The following is a 26,614-nucleotide window of genomic DNA, read 5'->3' as shown; positions in this document are numbered from 1 at the left end:
GATTTTCAGAAATTACTTTAGATTCTCATAAATAAGTTTAGCATAGAGATTGAGGGTTTTTTTTTCCCCCACTTTGGGGGTTAAAATAAACCCCATAATGTTTTAATACAACCTTGGGGGGTCAAAATGACCCCTTTTGGGAGATTTAAAAAAACGAAAAAGGCCTTACGGCCCTGGGCACCGGCCCAAAACTGGGCACTGGGCGCCTGCCCAGGTACATCCGCCCTTATAGGGCCGCCTAGGTCTAGGCGTGTGAATTTTTTGTCCAGGCCGCCAAGTTGGGCACCTGGGTGCCGGGCGGACCTTTTTTTAAAACATTAGAACCACTTTTGGTTATCTATTTGTTTATTTCAAGTAAGTTTTATTGTACTTGGACCTTTGTAAGTATTCTAGTTAGTGAGAAAAAGAAAAACTAAAAACTATGTACACCATATTAGATCACCTTGTCCAACTTTTACTTTGTGAACAAAGGTGATTATGAATTGATCCATTTGAAATATAGCTCAATGCTTCCATGCTTTTCCCACAGCTGATTATCACACACATGCGTGTCACTGAATCCTGGTTACAGGGCTTGTGAAATCTGAAATTCTGTACCCGTTTCCAACACTGATCCCTATATCAATGTCTTGCTCCAAATATGTGACATGCAAGTCATCTTTGTTTCTTGGAATCCTAAGCTATTAGTCCTTTATCCTGCTGCTGGCCTCTTGCCTTAATAACACCAATAATCATTTGAGTGATAGGCCCTCCTGCTCTCCACTTTATCACATGTTCATCATACCACCTTCTGCATGGTTATTCTTCACCTGTTTGCCTATTCATATCATCCCTTCCAAACTTACTGATAGAAGATGCAAAGGGTCCCTAAGTTTGATATATGCGGATGCACGCACACATGCTTGTTTGTATGTGCGCATGTGTGTGCGTGGGTATGCATGCATGTGTATGCATGTGTGTGTGTGTGGTTGTGTGTCAAATAGTTGCTCTTTTTTTTAATACGCCTGACAATATAGGAGTTCCTCTTTAATCATGTATGATATACCCAACTTCTGAAATGTGGGGAGTCAGCTAATTTTGCGATCTTGAAATTTTAGTGTTTGTGTTGACCATTGAATTAAACAGTTGAACTGTTTATGTGCTTATGAAAAAGACAAGAAATTCAATTGTTTATGTAAAATTATAACAAGAAAAAGGAAATGGGGATAAGACCAAATCACATCCATCCCTATGCAAGAATCTCCTTACTCCTCTCCTTATAACATTATCAATGAAAGGATAGACCTGTTAAGCGAGCTAAAGTGAAGGCCTCAATCCTCATATGTGGCATAACTCAGTTACATTCGGGCATCAAAAACCTAACTCTGAACCTTCTATTCCCAAGTTAACCAATGAGTTAGCAACTACTCTATTTGCTTCCCTAGACAGATGATGAATATCCTAGGTGAAGCTATTGAGTAGCATAGGAAAACAATCAAACAAAATAAACACCCATAAAAGAGAACCTATGTCCAATACCCCTTTTCTCGAACCTACAGGCAAGACCCACCGTTTCCTTCCCCTCTCTCTACGGAACCTACAGTCATCTGATATGACCACCAACGAATGATCCCCTATACCAACTAAAAACACCAAATCCAGTTCCCATTGTCCCAGCTGCCAATAACCCTAAAGCAACGCCACGAACCCTCAATATACACAAGGTGCTTATCCTTAACCTACTTGGATTGGAAGGCTATTACATAGAAACATAGGTATGCCAATTGCAGAGTCACTAGTCGGCCACTTCAAACCCCAGAGAGGTGACTTAAGAGGAATTGAGAAACGGGGACAGAAACTTCGGAAGGAGCCCGATCTGTGTTGTCATAGACTGCCAAGAGGTGCTTTCCTCTTCTTCTTTTCAACAGAGGGGAGCACTAAGAGACCTCCTATCCAAGAACCTGCACATCACAGGAGCTTCTTTAAACCTTCTCCCATGGCGGCAAAATATGAGGTCCATCAACAAGTAGAAAGTCTGGTTCATGGCTACAAATATCCCTCTCAATATCCCTCTCAATATCCCTCTCGAAACATTCAACCAAATAGGTGACTCCTATGGGTAAGTCCAAACAGTCCATTTGAAATTCATTGAACGCCTCCCTTTGGGCTCAATCCAAGTTCTAGTTGAAACCTCATATCACAGCCTAATCTCTCCTAGATTATGGCTTTCGATCAAAAGTAATGTCTTCTAAGCACTCATCTTTCCTGGAACTCTGCATCACCATTCACTGGAGGCCATGAGAGGGAGCATGGTCTGGATTATAAAGACCAAACCTTAGTTACTGTGATCTTCCATGTAGGGGGTTGCTTCTGCTCCCAAAGCTCGATCCTACACTTCGAAACACGGGATCTCGATCCCAGCCAATTCGTCGATATTTGGGATCTCGATTCGGGAAATCTGAAAACTCGATCTCATGTAATGGGATCCAGATCCCTATGCCCAAAATCAAGGTTCCATGATTAAGCAGATCATTGGCACATTTTTTGAGTATCCTCAACTTTGGGATTGAGTTTCACTGGCACACTTTTTGGGTCGTATATAAAGGAGTGTGAATCTCAATTTCTTATGACCTATAAACTTTCTAAATATTATAATTTCCTATTTATTTTGCAATCACAACTTCACACGCCTTGTGAATTGTTACTTGTATCTAGTTCCAAAGAAAGACAACAAGAGTGAGCAAGGAGAGAGAAGGAAGGCGTTAGAAGGAGATATAAAAGTTAGTCGTGTTGCAGTTCTAGTGAGGAATGAGGTCATGATCAATATGTTTAGCTTCTTTGGGTATAGTTCATTAGGTCTTGTTCACCTCTTGAAGGACTTCTATCGCTTGACTACTGGTCAACCAAATCAAGCCAATCATGGGGTTGCCTTGTGGGTGATAGATATCGTGTATACTTGAAAATGTGAGATCTCTCTTGTGTATATGTCATTGGGCCCCAAGCAATCCTCGATTGAGGAGAGCTATTGGGAATTATATAATGCAATCTCTTTCCCTTTTTTCTTGTTGTTCAATGGAATTCCCATTCCATTCCCAAATTACAATACAGTGGATAAGTGAACTTCAGGAACCTCAATCCTAAACACGGTAGTGTGCAATCCCGTTCAGTAAGAAATTCGCTCTTTTGCAAATATGGAACGCGCTCCCTAACAGTTAGGGATCTTAATCCCTATACCTAACCAGGTATGGACCTTGTTCCTTTGACCACGGATCGTCAAGCCTACCTCTCTTCGCGCACTCGCTTCCGATCCCGTAGCCCTTATTGCTCCCATTCCCCGTAATTATGGACCAGACCAGGAAACATGTTTCTCAAGAGCGATGAATCACAGCAGTCCTTAGGCTCAAAGGGAAGGAACATCTCTACCATAGAGTGGACAAACGAGGGGGCTTGATTGTGTAACAAGCATGGAGAAATAAAAACGGTACAGTGTGTAAAACTGCATGTCAACCCTTCCCTTCTCTCAAGAAGCTGCTAAATCTATCCTGACCCAAAATTTCCCACCCTCGGCAACCACCTCCACAGCAGTAGCCTCCACATGAGATCAGAGATTGGTTCCCCAGCCCACTTGACTTGTAAGACTTCCGCGTTTTCATATTTGAACCACGTGATATGCTAGCCTTCCCCAAATTTGAATTCAACCACAGCTGGCTGCCTCAATCACCACTGCCCAACTTCCCATCCAAAGAACCTTACCCCAGCCTGCCCTCACACCAAGTCCCCACTTCCCACATATTCGAACCCCATTGATTGTCACAAACCGCCGTCCCTAGCCACCTGGACCCAGTTGCAGAAAAAGAGGCCCAGTTGGTTGACGTCTCCCTCATCATCGATGACATGCCACCACCACAAATGCCCTTTGCTGCACACGTGCCTACCAGCACTGGCCTCAGCCCAAATATCCCACACATGCACCTTGTCCCACACGTGCATAACAACAATGACTATAGCCACATCACTCCACACGTACCTCTCATTTCCACATCAGTCCTCGATGGATCACCGACTTAGAGACAGCTACTCTCTTAACTATGCGCCTACCAATCCCCATGAATAGCCCTGAATCACTTGAGCAACCCTAATTCCCTTAACCAAAACCCCCTTATCCCTTACTGTCCCCATTATTCCAATGCAACGACCCCCCAACCCTAACCCTCCTCTCTCGCCCCTGCTCACCACTTCTGGTAAAAGCCACCCATCGTATCCTCTTCACTTTTTTGCCTCTGGGTACTCAACCCATCTCACCTACATCTGCCTACACAATCTTCCACCATTACCCTAACAAAAAACCTCGTAGCCTCCGAACAACCACTCACAACCCCAACCAACGCCAACCCCCAATATTTGGCCTCCACAACTGTGGTCTTTCCCACCACATGTTGCCTTAATGGGTGAGTTCCCACATCCCTAGCCACAGCTGCCACTTCAGATCCTCCTAGAATCATGAGGAAACCCCATCCTATTCCCATACCGCCTCTAAACCCCCCTGTCCTTCAACACCTTTCTTATGCCCCCAAGTCTCCACAACAATAACACACCTCGGGCTCATCCCCCTGCGTCATGTCGTGTACTCCTACTCCAACTGCATATTGACGACGTTGGGCCTTGTCTTCCCCCTACCTTTTATTTTTGGAACCAATAACCCCCACCTGCAACACCAATAGTGCTACTCCCAACACAGACTCTGGAGGTCGGTCCCCAACCCCACCAAATCCTTGTGGCACTTGCTTTTAGCCCCTGCCCAACCCATCCCCATGCCAAACCAAGGCTCAATCTCTCAAACAATGCTCACCCAAGCCCAATCCTGCTGGCTTCGATCCCGAGATTTGGAGATGACCCTTGATACTCACCCATTTCATCCTGCACAGACTTTGGTTCCTCAGAAGAGTCAGAGGCAGAATCTTTTCACTTGGTAGATTTAGGTGACATTGAGAGGATAGAGAGTGCCCAGGGAGACATCAACAAAGTCCTAAAGATGATGGGCTTTCAGTATGATGGGTCTTAGTTGGTCATTAGAAACTTCCTCAAAGCCGATGCATCAACAAGCACCAAACTAAATAAAAAAGGTACGAGAGAGATCACCAATCTCTCTTTTGTGAACAGATATGATAAGGAAGATCGGGGCCCTTCCTTGTCTCTTTCCTCGCTCAGTCCCCCTGTCGGCCTGTCCAACTAGAATCCTGGATGCTCTGGCCATTTGGGCCCTCTTGAGAAACATAACCCTGGGGTCCTAGCAGTTATTGAAACAAAACAAGCCCACCCCCTTTTCCCATGATCTGACAAATCTGGGGATGTAGGCCATGCCAGTGGGAGGCTTTAGAATCCCAAGGCGCTTTACAAATAATCTGGGTCATATGGGATGTCTTCCACCTCCCCCCCCCCTCTCTTCCCTTCCATGCAAACAGCAGTTCACACATAGCCTCTTTCTCTATCTCCATCCTTTTTACAAGAATCTCAATTGGTCGTGCCTGGAAGTTCTTTGTGTTTTATGTCCACAATTCCCCTGCTTTTAGAGACCAATTTTGGGATGTACTTGATGCCATTGCGTCTCTGCCACCTTCCTTGTGGTGTGTGGGCGATTACATAAATGTCAATAGATGGTCTTTTGAGAGAAACGAGATTAGATATTACTGCTAGCATGTCTAACTTCTAGGAGTTTATTTTCAGAAATAGCCTTGTAGATGTCCCTCTAAATGGTTCTGACTACCCCTTGTCGAACTATTCCACAATCCCCTCTTTTAGTTTGGGCAATTACTCCACATTCCCCTCCCTCTCCAAACTGGATTGATTCCTCACAAGCACAAATGGGGATGCCATTTTCCCTAGTATCCGCTCCTTTGTCCTCCCAAAACCCGTTTCTGACCATAGATCGATCCTTCTAGACACACAATCTACTGTGGTAAGTGAGAGACTTTTCAGATTTGGGTTTCTTTTTGGCTTGAATAACCAAACCTCTGTCTGTGTGTCCCAGAGTGGTGGAATTCTTTCTCAGCTCAAGTTCAGGGCTGGGATGGCTACCAGCTATAAGGAAAGCTACATGTGCTCAAAATTTCTTTGAAATGATAGAGTGACTGACCTCTGGGAAATTTTTAAAGCACAAAGGAAACCCTTCTTGAAACCATAGAAGTTTTGGACTCCATTAAGGAAACTAGGAACCTGAACCAGAAGGAAACACATAATCTAAGGTAAGCATGAGTACGGGTTTCTTCTTAGAAAAGAAGAGATATTTCATTGCCAATGATCTAGAGTCAAATGCTTGAAACCACAGGATCAAAAACTAGCCTTTTCCACAAATTTGCAAAATGTATAAGGCGAGATAACACCATTACCCAAATCAACGTGGGGGCCACATGACCAGCCACAAGATGTGGAAAATGCTATCATAGTTTTTTCTATTCTTTTCAGAACCTATTCTCAGTCTACTAAGGGCCCTGGCTAAGAATGATGACTCTTTATCTTCATCCCAAATGACAAAGTTGTGTGGTTGGAAACCCCTTTCTCAGAAGATGAGATCATTTGGACCATCAAGGACCTTGGCCTGGTGGTTACCTTGCAACCCTGTTTAATCTTTTCTTGGACTCGATAAGCCCATACACCCTCTCGTTCTTCCATGAATTCTACCATTGAGGAATAATCCATAAGGCCATGAACGCAACCTTCATTGCCCTTGTTCCAAATGTTGAATATGCTAAGGACCTTCCTGTTTAATAGCTCCTATAAGATCCTCTTTAAAGTTCAAAGTTCTAGCTTCTCGCCTCAGAGAGGTCCTCTGTTGGGTCGTCTCACTGAAGCAAGGAGCCTTTGTCAAAGAGAGGTGGATACATAATGAGACACTTGCTGAGCCCTGGGGTTGTCATCAAACTCAACTGTGGAAAAGCCTAAGACCATGTTGATTGGGCTCTTCTAGACGGGACCCTCCTAAAAATGGGCTTTGAAGGGAAACATAGAACTTGGATGTGAAGTTGCATCTTTAACCCATTTTCTCCATCCTCATTGTGGCTCCCCCAAAGGCTACTTCCTCTCTTCAAGAGGCTTACAGCAAAGCGATCCCCTCTCACCTTTTCTATTTTCTGTAGTGACCGAAGTCTTCAGTAGATCTCGATTGACCATCAAGGGCTCTTGGAAAGGCTTTAGATTCAGCAACCAAGGCCCAATGATCTCGCACCTCCAATACATTGACGACACCTTGGTCTTTTGTGATGCTACCGAACAACAAGTTGACACATTGTATCCTTCCTTAAAATGTTTTTAATTAGCCTTTGTGCTTAAGATTGGCATGGTCAAATCTAAAATGATGTGTGTAGAAACTGATCCCCTGCTGGTCCTTGACCATGCAAATTGTTTGGGGTGTAGGGTAGAGCAGCTGCCCACCAAATACCACTGTTTTCCCTTCTGCATTGGCAAACCGAAGAAGAAGCTCTTGGATCCCATTATCGAAAATTTTTGATTTAGTAGCTGTGTGGAAAGGCAGATTCCTTTCACTGGCTGGTCGGCATACTCTAATTAAGGCAGGCCTTGCAAATGTCCTAGTTTACCAGATGTTGCCTTTTGAGATGCCCACCTTCATTGTGGCTCAACTTGAGAGGTCAGAAAGGAATTTTCTATGGTCCAGAGTGAGGGAGGTCTGGACCTTTGAAGCATTAGATGTAACTTGGCCCTCATCGGAAAATGGTGGTGGTGTTTTTCTATTTAAGAAAACCTCCTATGGCAAGAAGTAATTCAACAAAAATACCACTGTGAAGCACTGGCCTGGCTTAGTGGAACCTCAAATGGTCAGTCCTCTGGGTAGGACACTCTATGCTTGCTAACTCCCACCAATTCTGGGCAAACATTTGCTTCAGGGCCAGGGCAGGCAACGGAGTCAAATTCTGGACGGACCCATGGATTGGTACTTCCACTTTACAATATCAATTCTACTACATGCCCCTCTTGGCTCTGGGCAAGAGGCAATAATGACTGACCAGTTTGAACTCTTGGGCCATTGAGAATTTGGTGCCCAAACTTGAGAAGGACACTACTAGACCATGAATTTTCTGACTTTGAATCCCTCTCTTCCCTCCTGCAATAAATCTGTTACAAATTTCTTTGGATGCCCTCCCCTCAGGTAGATACACAGTCTCTTTGTTCTATTGCTAGCTCCAATAGCCACCGACCTACCCCTTCTCTATTTATGTTATGACAGTTCAGTTGTTTCCCCTTTCTTATCACAAATATCAACAAACTTCTCTCGATCCTCTGCTAACAAGTTGAAGACTGGAGCTTCGTGGGAAGCCCTTCATCAGATTTGAAATGATGACTTACACCTTACCATGACATTACTCTACCGCTGAGTTGAAAGGGCCCATTTTATTCAATTCATGAAATAGCCCATGAGTATAGTGTATGTACCTATGCATGTCCTCCCTCCCTTGCTAATAGATCCTGGGGTAGCTTCAGTCCTTCAAAAATCCAAGTTTCCAGCTTGATCGCTATTTCTGAGAGGGCCCCCACAGTGGATCAGTCGCAAAAGAGAGGCATCCCAATCCCGAACAGCTCCGCCATGTGCAAAATTGTAGAAGAAACTAATGAACATCTCTTCTTCCGTTGTGCCGTGGCTTGGGACCTGTGCGCAGAATTACTACAACTTTTCAAATGGACATGGGTGACATCTGAATCTGTCCCTCACCTATTCTAAACTTTCAAATCCCCACCATTGCCTAGGTCGAGTCTCTTCTGTTGGCGTGCGGCAATGCAGCCAACCTGTGGGTGATTTGGAAAGAAAGGATACTATGGAGCTCAACACCATTGCCAACAACAGCAGCAACCACCTAAAAAATTTCTTCCCTCTTCCTATCATCACCCTCATCTCTCTCATTCTCTCCCTCTATCTCTCTCTCTCCGTCTCAACACCTCTCATCTTGTGTCTCGCTATCTCTTCTCTACTAAATTACAATGCTTTTGCCTCTCTCGGACCTGTCTTTTCGTATTGATTTTGTAATGGTCTATTTCTTGTAGAATTAAAACATATTTTTTGTTTTCTTTTCATAACCCAATTTTGTAATAAAGCACCGTCTCTTATGGGTTGCCTACGGGGCTCTTTTTTATCGTAAAGGCAGTTGTAGTAGGGTCGCGAACCGGACGGTACAAAACTTGGTTTTGGAAGATATGGCACAAAAAGTTGTGGAGCTGGTCGTCTTTCATATCGAGCCATTGAAGCAGTGCGTCGTGCTATGAGCGAACAAATCCAAAGAAATGGTAAGATATGGGTAAGAGTTCTCGCTAGCGATATTCGAGAAATGGATGCTTAGCCTGCAATGTCCAATAACGGTGCTAAAGTAGTGAATCTATCGGCACCACAACAGTGGCATCAAACTTTGGACCTAACGGGCCGGCCCTGTAACCTTTTAGAATGGGGGATCCCTGTTGGCAACAAAGAAAGCAGCTCTTTCGTGTAACATGTTATAGCCTCAACGCCCTTACGAGGTAGTGATGAGTTTCACGCACTCTAAGCCTGGCCTGTGCGTGGTTAGGAAGATTGGCCGCAATCTGGGCGGTACCACCCACCCTACCCTACCACTTATAGGTGGCCATAGAGCGAGTGCTTTGATGTGTAGCCAAGCTACACAAGCCAATGGCTTTGCTCGTTGCCTACACTGCCTTCACTGGACCAGATGGTCAGGCAACCTCCTTTATGTAAGGGAGGAACGGCCTGTGGGTGATTCTGTTTCTATCTCCGCTTGGTCTAAGCGTTCATTCCCCCTTTTTTATTCAGGAGGTGAGGTTCAAGGGTCGGAGGAACCTTTAGACTTGTTATGCATAACAACTGAACTCGTTGGCGGAGCGCTCCATTATTCACTGCTAGTTTATAGTGCAAGAATGACTACCGGAACTATACGAGCGTAAGAGAATTGAGAGGGGAAATTCGACTGGCCGGCATTTAGGAAGATTGAACCATGTTAGTGAACACCTACTCATAGTCAAAAGGCGTTACTTAAATTCAAGCGCAAGCCTTATACTTATATGATGTGAAAGTTACTTACAGTCTGCCTTATCATCCCGCAATAGTCTCATACGTCTATGAAAAAACAAGATGATTCGCGGTAGGCCCCTTCATTTGAGGGAAACCGACACAGGAAGAGTGGTCCTCCTATCCCACTCTCCACCATAAACAGTCTGAAGAATAGAAGCACTACTTAAGATAGAGAGCGAGAAATAGAAAACCACCCCTGCGGTGTAGTTTCACAACTTCTTGAGCAAAAATGTAAATACCGGGGCCAAGCTCATTCTACCGGATGGCGACTTGCCCCACCCCTCCACTATTCATGCGCGCCCACCCGGTCAACGTTGCATGTCGTCCTCACCCCCCCTACCTTGTCCCTTCTCAAACAAAGATTGATTGATCAATTGAATAATACGGTCGACTCCCTCCATCTAGTTGAGTTTGGAAAGGAGAATGAGAGAAAGAGAAGAAGAATGATATATTATTCCAATATATATGGTCTAAGAAAAAACTCAACCGACGCCAATGCCATCAGCCAAGAACAATACCACGCCTAATGTCTAAAAAAGCCGAGGCAGCCCAGCCTTAGTCTAACTATGTATTCTATCTGTACTATGACACTGCACAATTAGTTTTTGCTTAATAAATGATTGTTCCCATATTGGATAATTGAGCTAGATTGGGGAATCTACTACAAGGTAGAGTAGGTGAATCCACAGCCAAAGAAGACAGATAGAGCCCCAATTCCTCTCGTCCTTTGCCTTTAGGAACTAGCTCAATACTGAGGAGTTCTTAATTGGCTCTTCCCATATGAGAGAGAGATTAGGGAAGACACTGATTTTCGAGGAGGACTGTTACCGTGACGGATGCTAGGCGGAATAAAAAACAGGGGCCTCCACTGGTTGTCTGGAGGAAATAAAAGGGATGTCTAGCAGTCCCTCACGCTTGGCGCCAATGAGTTTTTCTTTATATTATTTATATTTGGTAGAAAAAGAAGACTATGCCTTCGCCATATGAAATATGAAACAAATAAATAAAAAAAATGAATCAGTCGTAGTCTTGTAGTTGGCATTCCCCAGAATGCCTATATAGTGGCCGGCCTTTCGAATGCCTCCTTCCTAGGCTGGGAAGCGACTACTCGTCGCTTCTGTGCTCGCTTCTAGGAGTATGAGGCACTATGGTAGGAAGGCCGACCGCTACATAAGCCGCCATCAGTCCAGTAGAGAAGCAAGCTGTGAATTACGACAGGCCTTAGACAGTCACAATGAACAAGAGCAACAACATAGTAAACGGAACGGCAACAATTGAGGACCCCGACATCCACGATTACAGCAGATTACACAGCTTACTAGAAGGAAAAGGGCTGCAACCACAAATCTCCAGCAGCACAGAGCCTCCTCGTCTCTCTACAGCAGCCGATCAGTCTAAACAGATATCTAATCCTTCTCTCTTGATTTGTCGTTCATGTCGTACCAAGTTTCTAATAGAGCGTTTTGTCTCTTATGAGTCTTTTTCCAAAAATCATCGTGTCACTTCCCTTTTGTCTATCACAGAACCGCAGAAGCATAAACTAAAAAGTGTTGGCAGGAGGCAATGCAGGAATCAATTGAAGCATTATAGAAAAACAATGACCTGGGAGTTCAACTAAAGTGCCTCAGTTAGCATAGGGTAGATAGGAGTGGGTATGAAGCACTATCGTAATAGCTGGAAGCGGGAATGGAAAGACTTTCTATAACACCAGAATGTCAAAAGTTTCTCATCAGAAAACAGTTTCATTTTCTCCCCATGTCTTGATCAGAGAATTGATTGGAGAGCTCCACTGTAGTATATTTATGTATCTATAACAAAGTTAACCATTTTCCCAAAAAAAAAAAAGAACATAGAATATTCAATGGAAAGGAATGCACCCCCAATACCTTAAAGGTTTGTATCAAATTACTGGTTATTTTTTGGAAAAAGAACCGTAAACTGTCCAAACATCAAGCCACCACAGATTTCCTCCAAAACTGGCAAGCTTTGTTAAACTTAAAGCCCTCACAGATTCTTCACTCGTCACTTTGGCGACCAATGGAACAAGGTCATATTGAATACAATCTTTGTGGTTGCTCCCTCTATAATCGCTGCCCGGTAGGTATAGGTGGAATTTTTAAGACAAAGACAGATACCTTATTTTAATTCTTGAAATCTGTTAATCATGTTGACTCCACCACAGCTGAGGCCATCGCCCTCCTCGAGGGCATCAAAAGTTTTAATCCTGATTGGAGCCCCTTTTTGGTCATAGAGGGGGATTCCAAGAGTGTCATCTCTTAGGCTTAAAAAACTTCACTGTGCCCATGGAGTAAATTACATTTTTGACGATATTTTTGACTTATGCAGGTTTATGCACATCTTCTTTCAGCATACGTGGCGCAAGGTGAGCTTTGAATCTGATTTCTTGACCAAAAATGGAGAAATCTTAGGAAATTGTGGCCAGGACTTTTTTGACACCCTTTTGAGCCTCATATTGTTATAATGTTTTCATCACAGATTTTTGGAGTATAGAAAATACAGTACCCAGCTTGTGGGATACCATATGGTGCAGACCTAGTAGCTTGGAGCTAGGTTTAGCAAAAAAAAAGATTGGGAAGATCCAAAATTAGAGAAAGATGCAAAAGCCAGTTATAGAAGAAGGCGCATTAACTGCTCTTAGGTTTTGACTAACATCTATAACAAATGCTTCATTATGCTTGAGTGAATAAAGCTCCTCTTATATAGGAAAGCCCTAAACATGACTTATTCCTCGCCATCCATCTAATATAATCATGGTTATTTATTATAAAAGATTTTTAAGTGAATAAAAGACATAAAGGACTCTAAAAATTACTAATTATGCCCCTAAGTAAATAAAATGACTCAAGAAATAAAAGACATAAAAGGATAGATTCAATGACCATTTTGCCCTTCTACGGTTCCCTTGTAAACTGTAAGTTTGTCTCTCTTACCTAGATACTTGAGAGCAGTATTCTGGACTACATCAGTCCCCCCTCAAAAGAATTTGCCCTCGAATATGATGGCTTGTCCTTGGAGGTTTCACCATGATATGTATGGAATGAGATGCTTGACAATAAAAACATCGGAAGTGCGAATATGGCTGGGAAGCTTCAATTTGCAGGTATTATCATTAATCTTCTGCACCACTTCACACGGTCCAATCTTGTGTTTGCTCAACTTATGATATTCATAACAACTTGGTCTAGAACCATGAACAAGCATAGGAAGGAAGAGTCTTGAATCACTTCTAATTATACGTCCTCGGAGATACCCATTCAAAATAACTTTGTAGGAAATCTCACCTTTATGACTTGTAAGATTCAGCATTGAATCCACCAAAAGAAGATTGCCATTCTTGCAATGAATTGATGAGAGTGCAATGCTGGTGCAAAGATTCTAGCCAAACCCACATTTCACAGCTTTAGCATAGGCTTTTTTAACTTCTTCCATACTCTCCAATCGTCCACTACACCATTTTGATTTAACAACACCAGCAAGGGTATTGAGAAGACCAAAACCCAAAACTTTTCATCTCTTGAAAATATTCTAACTCAACCTTAAAGATGTACAATTCAAAATAACTAGAGATCAACATTGTCCAAGTTGTGGCGCAACTCATATGCATCTTATTCATCATGTTTTATGCAAATTGAAAACTAACACTGCTGCTATATAAGTGTGCAACACTATGAATCATAAACATACCTGAGGAAAACTCTTCTCTTAGGATGTAAGAAAAACTTTGAACTTTGAACTTTGAGGCTTGTTCTTGCTGATTTTTGTGAGGTCGAGATGCAAATGTTAGGTTCCTTAGGTTTAGGTTTCGGGGGAAGATGCTAAGGACTAGATTTGGTTCTTCCATCAAAGCAACCAACCAGAGTTTCTCTCATAGAGAATGACTTTAGCAACCCTTTGGAGAGAATCTCCTATGTCAAACTCACTAGTTGAGAATTCAAGAGAAAATAGCTTTAACTCTTTGGTGTGAGCCTTATGTGATAACCTAGGTAAAACTCGAAGAAGAACAACATCATCATCATTACCTCCGTCAAAATCCTTCTCCTCACTACTTTCTCTGGAGACCAAGAAACTAGTTTCCTCCAATATTTGGAAACAACTCCTTGACATTCTCCATGTTCTTCATCAAGAATAGGAGCGTCCACAAAATTCTCTCCAATGGTAGGATCTTCTTGTTGGTCCTCTTTGAGGATTGGATGACAAGGCTATGATCACCCACTTGTTTCTCAACAGCGAAATCTTCATCCAGGTACTCGTCAAAGACCGGCGCTGAGTCATAGTCCATAATGTACCGATCTTGAGAACCATTTGGTGAGAACAAAGTTTCTCCATGGTTGTCCTTGATAGAGTTTCCATAACACCTGTTCAAATCATCATTGATTTCGTGCCTAGATTTATGACACTGTGCACCGAAACCCTTGACTATGATCACACCATGAATCTAACTCATCTGACACCAACTTGGTCACTAACTCATTTGCCTTGATCTCATCCTCCTGAGATGGGGCATCCATTTGGGCCAAATGTGGAGCTGCAATTTCGACTAATCTCCTTAAAATCTGCAATCCCGTCTCACAAACTAGCATCAAAGGCATCTACAATTGTTGCTTTTCCTCAGTTTTTCTCTATGTGGAGGCATGGTTGTTGATCTAGGGCATAAAAGTGGATGCCTTATTACCGTTCGTACAGTGATACAGTACCATGCTACAGTATGTGCTACAATGTTGTACTGTGCTATACTACTGTTCGTACAGTACTAGAGTACCGTAGAGATCGTGGGGCTCTTATACCAACCTGGCACTGACTTAGTAACTTGGAGCTAGGTTTAGTGAACAAGATGACAGGGAAGATCCAAAATTAGAGAAAGGCGCAAAAACCAAAGATAAAAGAAAGAGCACTAGCTGCTTCATTATGCTTGAGTGCACCTCTTATATAAGAAAGTCCTAATCAGGACTTAATCTTGGTCATCTATCTTATCTAATCATAACCATTTATTATAAAAGACTTTAAAGTGAATAAAAGACATAAAAGACTCTAAAAATTACTTCTTATGCCCCTAAGTAAATAAAATGACTCAAGAAATAAGAAAAAGACATAAAAGGATATATTCAATGACTATTTTGCCCTTCTGCGGTTCCTCTTGTAAACTTTAAGCTTGTCTCTCTTACCTAGATACTCAAGAGCAGTATTCTAGGCTACATAACTATCCTTTATTTGTATCATGACTCCATGCTCAATATAGCCATTAGCAGTCGTTAAAGTACCACACCCTTTAATACTCATTCTATGCTTTTATTACAAGTATTTTATGTAATGAATGTGTAGGAATTGCAGCATCTGGGCTCTTATTCTTTACTGATTATTTGTTATTGTAGTTATGGTTCCTTGATTTGCTTTATTTGGAGAAGGTTGAGAGTGAACCCAGTTTATGCTTCTGTCTCTTTGTTTTCTCAGTGAAAAATACACCACAACAATTATGACTGTATGCACTTAAAAATATTGGGGATGCTAAGTTCATGAAGCTGAATGAAGTCATTCTATTGTTTCTTGGCGACTCTCACATTTCATATGCTCACTAAAATAGAATATTACTTATGAATGGGAAAAGAACATCTTGTTGAATTTTGAGTAACTTTATCTATCATTGATCAAAGTTGATCTATCCTTTTCTGAATTTGTTCTTTTATAGGGCACCTGACCTCTAAAAGTGATGTGTATAGCTTCGGTGTTGTGTTACTAGAGATTCTAACAGGTCGACGATCCATAGATAAGAATCGTCCTGGTGGGGAGCAAAATTTGGTAGCTTGGGCGCGCCCCCGTTTGGCAGACAAGAGGAAGCTTCGCCAACTAGTAGACCCTCGTTTGGAACTGAATTACTCAATCAAAGGAGTGCAAAAGGTTGCACAGTTAGCATACTATTGCCTAAGCAGGGATCCCAAATCTCGGCCTTCAATGGATGATGTGGTGAAGGGCTTAACGCCATTGATGCATCTTGATGATCTAGCCCGCTTGTCATTCCACAGTCAACCATCACACCAGGCTCGTAACAGACTACAAAACGTCAGGATTCAGAAATGCGAGGGTTATCATGGGGTAGCAGGTAAGAAGGATGGTAGATGAAATGGTCACTGGAATTCCAAAATTGTTTTCTCTGGCCGTTTTGGCTTGATTGGTTGGGTTTTCTTCAATACTTGGGTTCGTGGAGAAACTTTGGAAGTGAAAGAGAGTTTCTTAAAAGTTTCATGTTCTCTTGTGAATCTCTTCATGCTTTGAATTCAGGGGGGAAGGTTTAGCAATGGCAATAAGGATTGCTTGCCTTATGGCTTTTTCTTCTTGAATGGACCAACCAAACAGTGGCAGCAATCAGTTTGGAATCTGGAAAAACTCTTTCCCGAAGTACCATGGACAGGCAATCTTGTATTAAGTATGGAAATATCAAGGACTCATCTATCTGTTTGCCTGGCACTGCACTTATGAGTATGTAAAATATCTCCTAGTGGATGGGGACCAAAAGTTTATCATCCTTGATTCTGTTATGAGAAATGCTGATATTGTAATCAAAATGGATAGAAGACTAAGATATTGGAGCAGCGCAAACCTCACATTCCTGAAATTAATGTTTCGTTATGTTTCTTTTGCACTTTGGTGCTTTCATCTGTTATACGTGGCATTCTTTTTTAAGATTGTGAGAGGAATTTGTCATCACCTTAGAGATGAAAGGGGTATTCGACAAGCATAAGTCCTCGATGTCTTGGAAGGCTACAAGTTATGTGCATGACACACTGTCTCTCGTGCTATTTCCCTTTGCTTATCAATCATGGAATGCCACCAAGAAGGAATTTGGAATTTCTATGATGATTGTGGAGAAAATACAGAATAATCAGCATTGATCAGGAGTTTCAATTGAAAATATAATGTGTGGTAAGATACTATGAGAACGTGTATGCACACATGTATGTGTACATATAAAGGTTGAAGGATTTTTACATAACTATAAACAATTCACTATGCCGCAATTTCAATGTTTAAAGTCATGAAGGACTGTGGTGAGGCTGTTGCATGGGCTGGATACTAGTCTTGGAAGTTGGATGCTTCCAGTGGTCGCAATTCCTCTAAATAATACGGCAGAACTTTTCAAATAACTCTTGGGTACTTTTTGCATACAGATAAATGTTGCCTGCTTTTGCAGGACTGGGGAGTCCCTTGCACTGTGTTGAGAGATTGTTTGTGAGGAGCACCGAATATTAATATTGGCAATCCAACTGTGACTTGTTTGGCTGGTACTCCACTGTTCCATTCCCCATCCTCTTTGACTCTTTTCCAGAAAATGGAGGCAACCTGACAAGCATATAGCTAAGAACTCTACCTCCTCCTCTGAGTGACTCTGCCTCCCCTTATCTCTAGCATCCTTCTCATGTTTGCTTTCTCTTCTGACTTCATGACTGTTCTGCAATTCGGTGTTCTTTTTCCTCTGGGCCTGTGTGAAACTTCACATCTCTCTCCAAGGAAATCCCTTCACCTTCGGGGTCAAGCATCTCTGTCTCAGTTAAGGCAGAGTTGCAAGTTTTCTTGCAAAGTTCTTTGAAAAGATCTTCTTTTTGAAGCTCAAAGAAATCCATGGGTCTATCTCTTCCCCTCTCCAATTCTCCACTTTCTAATGAATCATCGTCCTCTCCCTCATTTATTCCTTCTGGGATCCTAGGAAGCCAACCAGTAAACGACAACCCTCCACCCTAATGACCACGATCCGGAAACCCTTGTGCCGCGAAGGAAGATACACTGTCCTGCATGGGCAATTGCCTACCACTATCTTCATGTTCTTTGTTATCATCCTTCTTGATCTGTTCGACTTGCTCTTCTCCCTTGGTGTCTTTGATTGACAGAGTTCTCAGATTATCCAGCTGACTAATTTCTCCTTGGGGAGGTAACGTGTCCTCAAACTCTTCTTCACTTGAGTCACAGATAACGTCATTTTGCTTCAGATCTTCGATATTGAAGAATTGGATCTCTTCATCCCAGCTATTCAAAGGGGTTAGTTTCTTGGTTCGCAAAGGAGAGGAGCGAGTATCAGCTGCTACCTCTGATCTGTAATGGCTGTTTTCCTCTCTGATTTCTCCCTTCTTCTGCCACCCATCTTTAGGTTTCTCTGTTTTGGAATGTTTTGTCTGTTGGAGTTCAGGAAGTCTCATCAATTTTGATGCTATTTGCTTCAACTTTTCAATATAATCATCTATATTTTCCGCATGTTGTTTTGACTTCTTGTATGAAATTCTCCTCTCTTCTATCGATTGTTTTGGCTAAATGGAGAACTTTATTGAAAAATTGACCCATCTTAACATTTGGTTCAACTGCCTTGTTTCTCTCTCTGACCAGTAAGCTTGTCAGCCTTTCTGCTGTCTCGCTCACATGCCACTTTTTCTTCAGGTATCATTCTTCTCTCATCATTAGACAATCTCTTCTTGAAGTTTTGAAATAAAGGTTTCCATGTAAGAGATTTTAGCTTTGAGCACTGTTACTGATCTCTGGTCACCTGGGCCTCCAGGCTTCTGTGTGATAGGTGATCCTGGCAATCTCACTATTGATTTTGCTTTAGAACCATATTCAAAAGTTGCGATTGTCTTCTGAATATTCTTGGGCTTGGCACTCTCACAAAGAATCATGAGAAGTCTTGACTTTTCATCTTTGAAAGAGCCCTTTCAAACAAAGAGATTGAAGTCTATTAACCTAAGAGTGAGTAAGAAAATACTGTAACATGGCTTGCCAGAATTTCCTTTTACCTGAAGCAGCATTATGAGCTTGCTGGCCCTGTACGGTCCATACCTCCATTTGCTATGGACTCCACAACCCTCTAAGAGCTGCATTTCCTTGATTGATTTTCCATCTGTTTTCCATTTTGAATAAGAAACATGAGTAAGCCCATTTTATTTTGTTAATCGAATTACAATTTGTTTGAACCAGAATTAGAAAGTAAAACTCGACGTGCATTTTATTCTGTGCACCTTGGGCATGGCCTGCCTGTTCTATGTTGTCTGAACCAGCCATGTCCACTAATGTTAACCGTCCTCCGACTTGAGGCACATCGACTATTATCTGTTCTGTATGAAATTTCATCAAGGATGGGTGATTTGAAGCAGAATGAGAGAGATTTGAAGCAGCTTCAGAGAGAGATGTTTTATGAAATTTCAGAAAGTAAACATGATTCAAAGCAGTTTGAGAGAGAGACTGTTTTATATGAACCTTCAGAATGTCTGCGAGAAAGCACCTTGAGAGAGAGAGAGAGACAGAGAGAGAGGAAGGGAATGATTTTACCATGCAGTGGCTCCTAGAGCTCCTTGCATTACAATTTGTACTTCTAGTGCTACGTTTTTTCTCAACTTTCTCAATCTTTTCCACAACTCTTTAAGCATCGCTCCCATGAATCGAGCAAGCATTCGCGACTTTTGTCATTCTAGCCTGCAACCTCACCTTCAAACGAGTCATATTGAAGAAAGAACAGGACAACCATATTTAACATGATATGCAAATTCAAACTTCTTTTTTACAATCCACATAATTTGTATTATACACATTTCTTTTGGGGATTATGCAGAAATTATGCGAGCCATGTATGTAAACCAGATTATATGATATTTCTTTGTTGAGATTCTTTGAAGGGACTGAAAGCTTCTTGGAATTTGGTTTTTCTCAGGGAATATCTCAAGATAAGTGTTCAATAAGAAAGAATAAACTAAACCACCGGTTTCTGGCAACAAAAATGAGTAACTTCAGAAACCAGATAAAAAAAAACAATGGGATTTCTTGTTGGTAAATATTTGTTCACGAAATCTTTTAAACTATATGATAATCTATATTGACATTTCAAGCATAAAATCATCTTTCGAAATAATTAGCAGGGGAAAATAAGATACAAGTTGAAAATATGTCAAACCACTTCAAAAATTAATGATGGTTAATTGAACTAATTACCAATATAGAAGTTATATTTAAATTTTATTTCACTAGGGCGTCTCCTCAATGACTTTACTAAAAAAGGAAAAAGTTTATATAAGTGTGAGCACCTCAAAAATTTCACTAGAAGTTGTTTTAATGCCTAAATATCTTCAAATTGATCATCTCAACCTCAAGATGCATGGACCTGAGAAAAAAGGAGATTTCAAGTTTTGGAAATAGGGCATTTTGTAAAGCAGTTTTGGACCATTAAATTTCAATATTAAGTATTCATAGATCTGTTCCGTCTATATTATTTTTTAAGCTTTAAAGTTTATAATTAGAGATGAAAATATATTTAAAAGCTATCACAATGATTTTCAGCATTGAAACCACATTTCTTGACACTATTTGAAAGTATGTTTTACTTTGATTGTTTAGAGGCTCGGCTCTATACAAACCACACCCTACTAACGAATATATAAATTGCAAATTGCCTCAGCAGGGGAGGGTATTTTGGGATTTGAAGCACTTAAGTTTCTTGAGCTAAATGATTTAGTTACCCTTGCATGTTGTCCATTACCAATCTAAAACATACTTTTTCATAAGAAAGTCATGTTTTGGGTTCGGAACCAAGAACAAGCAGGGGTACTCATGTCTTTTGGCTTGGTTGGGTTATTTGGGCTTAATTGATAAAATGCCTCCTCTTATCATGGAATAAGATCTTTTGGTGGAAAATATTTATTCGGATTTGGAACTTGGGACGAGAAGATGTAATATTAAGGTCATTTGGCTTGAGTGACTTGAGTGCATCAAATTACCAAATCCCCTCCTTTACTTGGGGCACAAACCTAGAACAAAGGGAATTTGAGTTTTTTTAACAAAGTTCTTGAGAAGCTACTAAATATAAGGAATTTTAAAAACTAACCATAAAATTATTGGTTTTAACTAACTCAATCATTTTTTTTTTGGAGGTGATTTGACCATTTTGATAGTATTTCACAATAAAAGTATATGCCGAAAAACATCATGAAAATAAGAGAAATATTTGTATTTAAAATCATTTATTATTTTATCTAAGCCAAAAGATATTTAAAAAAACTCAATCTAAGAGTATTTTTAGTACCCAAAAAATTGGGGATATGACTTCTTGAACCTAGTAATTGATATTAAAAAAAGTACCGAAAAAAAAACATCCTGAGTTTAAACAGAGACCGTCTAATTTGCAAAAGGGTGAAATCCAAGTTTTGAAGAACTTAAAATTCAATTTTTTTTTCTTATTAGAAGTAATCATCTAATAACCATTAAGTAAATTTCTAATAATTATTAATGGATCGGGTTTCTATGCTACCAAGCCTGCATATGTAGAAATGTAAGCCTATTAATAAATTTATTTTTGAGTTGAAGAATAAAAATGGTTTTGAGTTCGTAAAGGCCTACATCTTGAAATTGACCAAATGGATGGTCTAGATTCATTGTTGGAAGGGACTCATCATTTTAACCATATGTATGATGCAAATGCAATATTTTATTTTGGAAATTGACTATTGGGATGAAGGGAGGGTATGTGCAATTTTCGGGGTGATATAAATGTTGCAAACATGATTGTTTAGAAGTGTGGTTGCATTATATTACTACACAACCGTTGCATGAAATCATTCCCCTATATATATATGGGTGCAGTTGGCATACAGACGCTTCTATAGGTGTAGAGGTACAGTGCCCTTCAAATTTTATCATGGTATATAATTTTGATGTAAAATGTTATTAGGATTATCTCAAAATCTATTTTTATAACTAATTACAAAATTTTAAATTTAAAAAATGGTTAAAATCAAGTTCATCTATAAACATATGAAAATCTTGAAAATGGATGATGTAGATAATATGTTGTAAAATGCACTATTTCTGAGACTTAAAATCGATTTATTTTTCATAGTCATACATCTCGAATTTGAGATGATCAATCAAAGGGTTTTTCAACATTAAAACTATCTTTTCCGATGGATTTTTGAGGGGTACCCGTAGTTCTACATTATAAGGTAGCATCGTTATATATATATATATATATATATATATATATATATATATATATATATATATATATATATATATATATATATATATATATATATATATATATATATATATATATATATATATATATATATATATATATATATATATATATATATATATATATATATATATATATATATATATATATATATATATATATATATATATGAAATATCAGTATTGGTTTGATTCTCTTAACTATTGATCTTCCTGAATAGGATACAGCCTGTTGTATAGTATCTTCTTCCATTTGGATATCAACAGGAGTAGGTCTCTTATGATAAGGTAAAGCTGTTATAGGTTTCCAATATTTTCCATAAGCTATCTTATTGATGGTTTCAGTTATAGGAGTAGTATCCATAAATGCTTTTTCTTGGTTTTGGATAGTATCTTCTATAATTGGTTCTTCTTCTGCAAGCATCATTGTTTCATGCTCAGGTATTGCTACAGCTTTTCCTTTGTCGGAAGACTCAGGTGGTTGAGATATAATGGTTGGAGGAGGAATACGAATTTGAGGTGATGGTACTCCTTTAATATCTAACTGGGATAGTTTTGATATTAATTGATCCATAAGGGATTTATTATTGTCTCCAATGTGGAATTTATTTTTATTTAATTCTGGAGGTGGTTTAAATAATACTGATTTAGGAATAGAGGTAATAGCAGAATTTTCTTTGGCTACTATTCTTTCTATTCGTTCTGTTTACTTTCCTAAAGATTGCAAATATAAGTTTGTATAATTGTTTTGTTCCACAATATGAGGAATGTACTCTTGTTTTTTATTTAACTCTTTAGGTATGATTTTATAGGGTGTAGCCACTATGTCATCTAGTGATTGAGGTTGTGTCGGCTCATTCTTTTTTGGAATGGCGGCCTTGAGTATAATACTCTTTTCAGGTGGATGTACACTAGCTGTGGTAGTACCATCAGTACTAATGTATGTTTTTTCTTCTATTGTTTGATTTTTATCAAATGAGGGAATAGTAATATTCTTTTCTATACACATTTCTTTGAACCATTGGAAAAATCCTATATTTAATCTTTCTTTGTATAAAAATTTATTATATTTTTTATGTATTAATTCTATTAATCTTGGTTGAAATTTTTTCAAATACCATTCTCTTATATTTTTATTTTCTTCTGATAAATAATCTTTTTTGATAAAGTCTTTATTTATTTGATGGATTGGAGACACTATTGATGAACATCAGGTTCACATAGATCCAAGCAAACTTGCACCCTTATACTTGCTCAATTATCTTAATCCTATCAATGGGGTTAAGACTCGAGAATACTATGAAGCCATACTCATGGAAACAGGGTCCATCTCTGTTGTCCATTACTTCCAACAAAATACTAGAATAATAGCTTATTCTAAAGTTCAAATAAAGAAACTTCTTTCTTATGATGAGTGAGGTTGCAATCCCGCACAGGGAAAGAAATTACAAAACCTAGAGTTTTCTTATAAATATTTTAAATATGCCGAGTATATAGAAGCCTGGCACAAATTCTTTTACTACCAAAATCCCAACAATACACATAGCTGGTATTTACAGTTCCGGCTGCCTATTTTTGAAAGGTTCCCCACATGGTTTCAAAACTGGTATTTTGTGTGGGGCTCAACTGCTTTGATTTTACCTCCTCCTTTCAAGGAGTTACAGGAACAATTCATACAATACAATAATAGTGATACTTCAGTTGACACTCACCTCTACTTTATGGCATTGTACCAAATCCATTGGATTATGAAATAGGATTATACTATATCACCCAATACCACAAATGATTATACCTACATCCCTCGTTTGGGAAAGACCATATCTGTTAAATGGTGGGATATCTTCCAAATGGATCTCACCAAAGCCACTCCAAAGAGAATACCTCCAAAAGCACCTAAATACCAGGAAAACCCAAATACTGCAAACACCTCTTTTGACTTTCCAACTTATCTCCGAAATATGTTACAAACCAATCCCCATGCATCCACAGAGACTGAAAAGTGTAGTAGGTAGGTTCGAGGGTAACAGAAAAGGTTACAGGTTGCAGGAGGTTGCAAGTTGCAGGTATGTTGCAGGTAACAGGTTGCAGGTAGGTTGCAGGTTCCAGGTAGGTTGCAGGTTACAGGTAACGGGTAACAAAGGTAGGTTGCAAGTTACAAAGGTAGGTTGCAGAGGTTACATGTAGGTTGCAGAGGTTACAGGTAACGGGTAACAAAGGTAGGTAAGGTGAAGAGTCAGAGGGGAATGAGAGACCTTTGGGATTTCTGAGCAAAGAAGTAGAAGAGAAGAGGAGGATGAGGAGAAGTGAGACCCTTGAGGGTTCTGAGCAGGGGAGTAGAAGAGAGGAGGAGGAGAAGTGAGACCCTGCCGAATTAAGTGGGTCTGTTTCCCTTTTATAGAGAGGATTCCTTCATGATGAAGAAAGGAGAGAGTAGAGAAAGACAAACTTGAAAAAGTTTGTCGGTATAAAACGACAAGAGAAGGTAGAGGAAGAGATTCGTTGGTGCAAGACGACAAGAGAGAGTGGACACAAGAAGACAAAAATAAAAGAAAAGAAAAGAAAAGAAGAGAGCATCTTTGTACAGTGGCACTTTTGGCCATATTACATTATTGCTACAGTGGAGCACAATATATATATATATATATATATATATATATAACGATGCTACGGTACGTCGATTCGTGTATCGCTAGAGTAAACGTCGTATGGCCCAGATCGAATATGGGTCGATCTGATGATCACAAATGTCTCGTAGTATTTTATTTTTCATTTTTTTTCTATAAATCGGAATGATCTGAAATTTGGAACGTGTATTCACAAAAAATAGGCACTTCTGTGAACTTTTTTATATATATTTTTATTAGGTGCACCTCACTAAGATGTACACACACTCCAAATTTAAGATCATTCCAATTTGTAGAAAAAAAATTAAAATTCAAACACTCTTGAACAACCGTGACCGTCAAATCGATCCATATTCGATATGGCCCATTGGACGTTTACTGTAGCAGTACGCACATGGGCGTACAAGAACTTTTTTCATATATATATATATATATATATATATATATATGATTGTGATTTCCATAGGGTTGCAACCTTAAGCAATCCATTTAAGGCGCGCCTTCAAATTTTACCATAAGGTATAATTTTGATGTAAAATATTCTTAAGATTATCTCAAAATCTATTTTCAAATCTAATATAAAATTTTAAACTCCATAAATGATTAAAATCACGCAGATCTATAAACATATGAAAATCTTGAAAATGGACGATCTAGATAATGTGTTGTAAGATGCACCATTTTTGGGGCTCAAAATCCTTTTTTTCTTTCATAGTCATACATCTTGATGTCAAGATGATCAATTATAAAAATTTTCTACATTAAAACATCATTTACCAATGAATTTTTTGAGGTGCATCTGTAGTTTTACATTTTAAGGTTGCAACCTTATATAAACTTATATATATATATATATATATATATATATATATATATATATATATATATATATATATATATATATATATATATATATGGAAAAAGTTAATATAGAACTGAGGCTCTAAACAATCAAATTCGAGCCTACCTCAAAATTTTCACTAGAAGAGGTTGTTTTGATGCCTAAATATCCTCGAATTCATCATCTCCACATCAAGATGCATGGGCATGAGAAAAAATGGATTTCAAGATTTGAAAATAGTGTATTTTTATAACGCACTTTTGGATCATCAATTTTCAAGTTTTCATAGATCTCTCGATCTACACTATTTTTGAAGCTTTAAACTTTATAAATGAAGATGAAAGTATAGTCTAAAGCTATCAAAAAGATTAATAGTATTGAAATTACATTTCTTGACACTATTTGAAGGTAGGCTCTAATTTGATTGTTTAGAGCTTAGGCTCTATACAAACCACACTATATAACAAACCACACTAACTATATATATATATATATATATATATATATATATATATATATATATATATATATATAGTGCAATTTGTATAGAGCGTACCTTCCTAACTGGCTCTGACTTCATGATTTTTCATTACTCCCATTTATAGGATTTTTACAAGGGTGCAATTGGTATATGGATGCATTCGTAGCTGCGGAGGTAAGGTGCCCTTCAAATTGGTATATAATTTTGATGTAAAATGTTCTTAGGATTATCTTAAAATCTATTTTTATATTTAATTATAAAATTTTAAATTTAAAAAATGGTTAAAATCAAGTAGATCTATAAACATATGAAAATCTTGAAAATAGACGGTGTAGATAATATGTTGTAAAATGCACTATTTATGAGACTTAAAATCTTTTTATTTTTCATGTTCATACATCTCGATGTCGAGATGATCAATCAAATGGTTTTTCAACATTAAAACCACCTTTTCCAATGGACTTTTGAGGTGCATCCGTAGTTCTACATTATAAGGTTGCATCCTTATATAAACTTTTTATTTTGGGTCTTGAGGGGAAAGTAGCGATAGGAGTTTGAACATTTTTTTTCCTTAAAGGTTGTCAACTGCTAAATTCCCTAGC

At 39.3% G+C, this 26,614-nt stretch overlaps 1 protein-coding gene and 2 long non-coding RNA genes across 6 annotated transcripts in view; 2 read left to right on the top strand and 1 right to left on the bottom strand.

Moving 5' to 3' along the window:
* The window catches only part of LOC18446277 (serine/threonine-protein kinase PBL34), a 35,339-nt gene extending 18,137 nt beyond the window's left edge, over nt 1–17,202 (top strand). The window contains exons 6-7 of one of the 4 annotated variants that reach the window (XM_088855442.1): nt 15,801–16,160; nt 16,340–17,202. In XM_088855442.1, the coding sequence (XP_088711568.1) occupies nt 15,801–16,160; nt 16,340–16,353 (374 nt within the window). In that variant the 3' untranslated portion in view covers nt 16,354–17,202. Of the gene's footprint in view, nt 1–15,749; nt 16,313–16,339 lie in introns of those variants that run through there. The other 3 variants (XM_088855440.1, XM_088855441.1, XM_088855439.1) reach the window with 3 other exon arrangements.
* Nucleotides 17,203–17,205: 3 nt separating this feature from the next.
* On the top strand, nt 17,206–19,193 carry LOC148779185 (uncharacterized). Its single transcript, XR_016047280.1, has 2 exons — nt 17,206–18,484; nt 18,603–19,193. It is a non-coding gene; the product is annotated as an uncharacterized LOC148779185 (long non-coding RNA).
* On the bottom strand, nt 18,838–19,476 carry LOC148779184 (uncharacterized). The gene is made up of 3 exons (XR_016047281.1): nt 19,370–19,476; nt 19,060–19,155; nt 18,838–18,941 (listed from the first exon to the last, which is right to left on the bottom strand). It is a non-coding gene; the product is annotated as an uncharacterized LOC148779184 (long non-coding RNA).
* Between the last annotated feature and the right edge of the window lie 7,138 nt (nt 19,477–26,614).

Source organism: Amborella trichopoda, chromosome 13 (genome assembly GCF_054954075.1).
Source record: "Amborella trichopoda isolate Santa Cruz 75 chromosome 13, AtrichopodaSantaCruz75HAP2 v2.0, whole genome shotgun sequence".
Lineage (NCBI taxonomy): Eukaryota > Viridiplantae > Streptophyta > Magnoliopsida > Amborellales > Amborellaceae > Amborella > Amborella trichopoda.
This window is presented reverse-complemented; position numbering and strand designations above follow the sequence as displayed.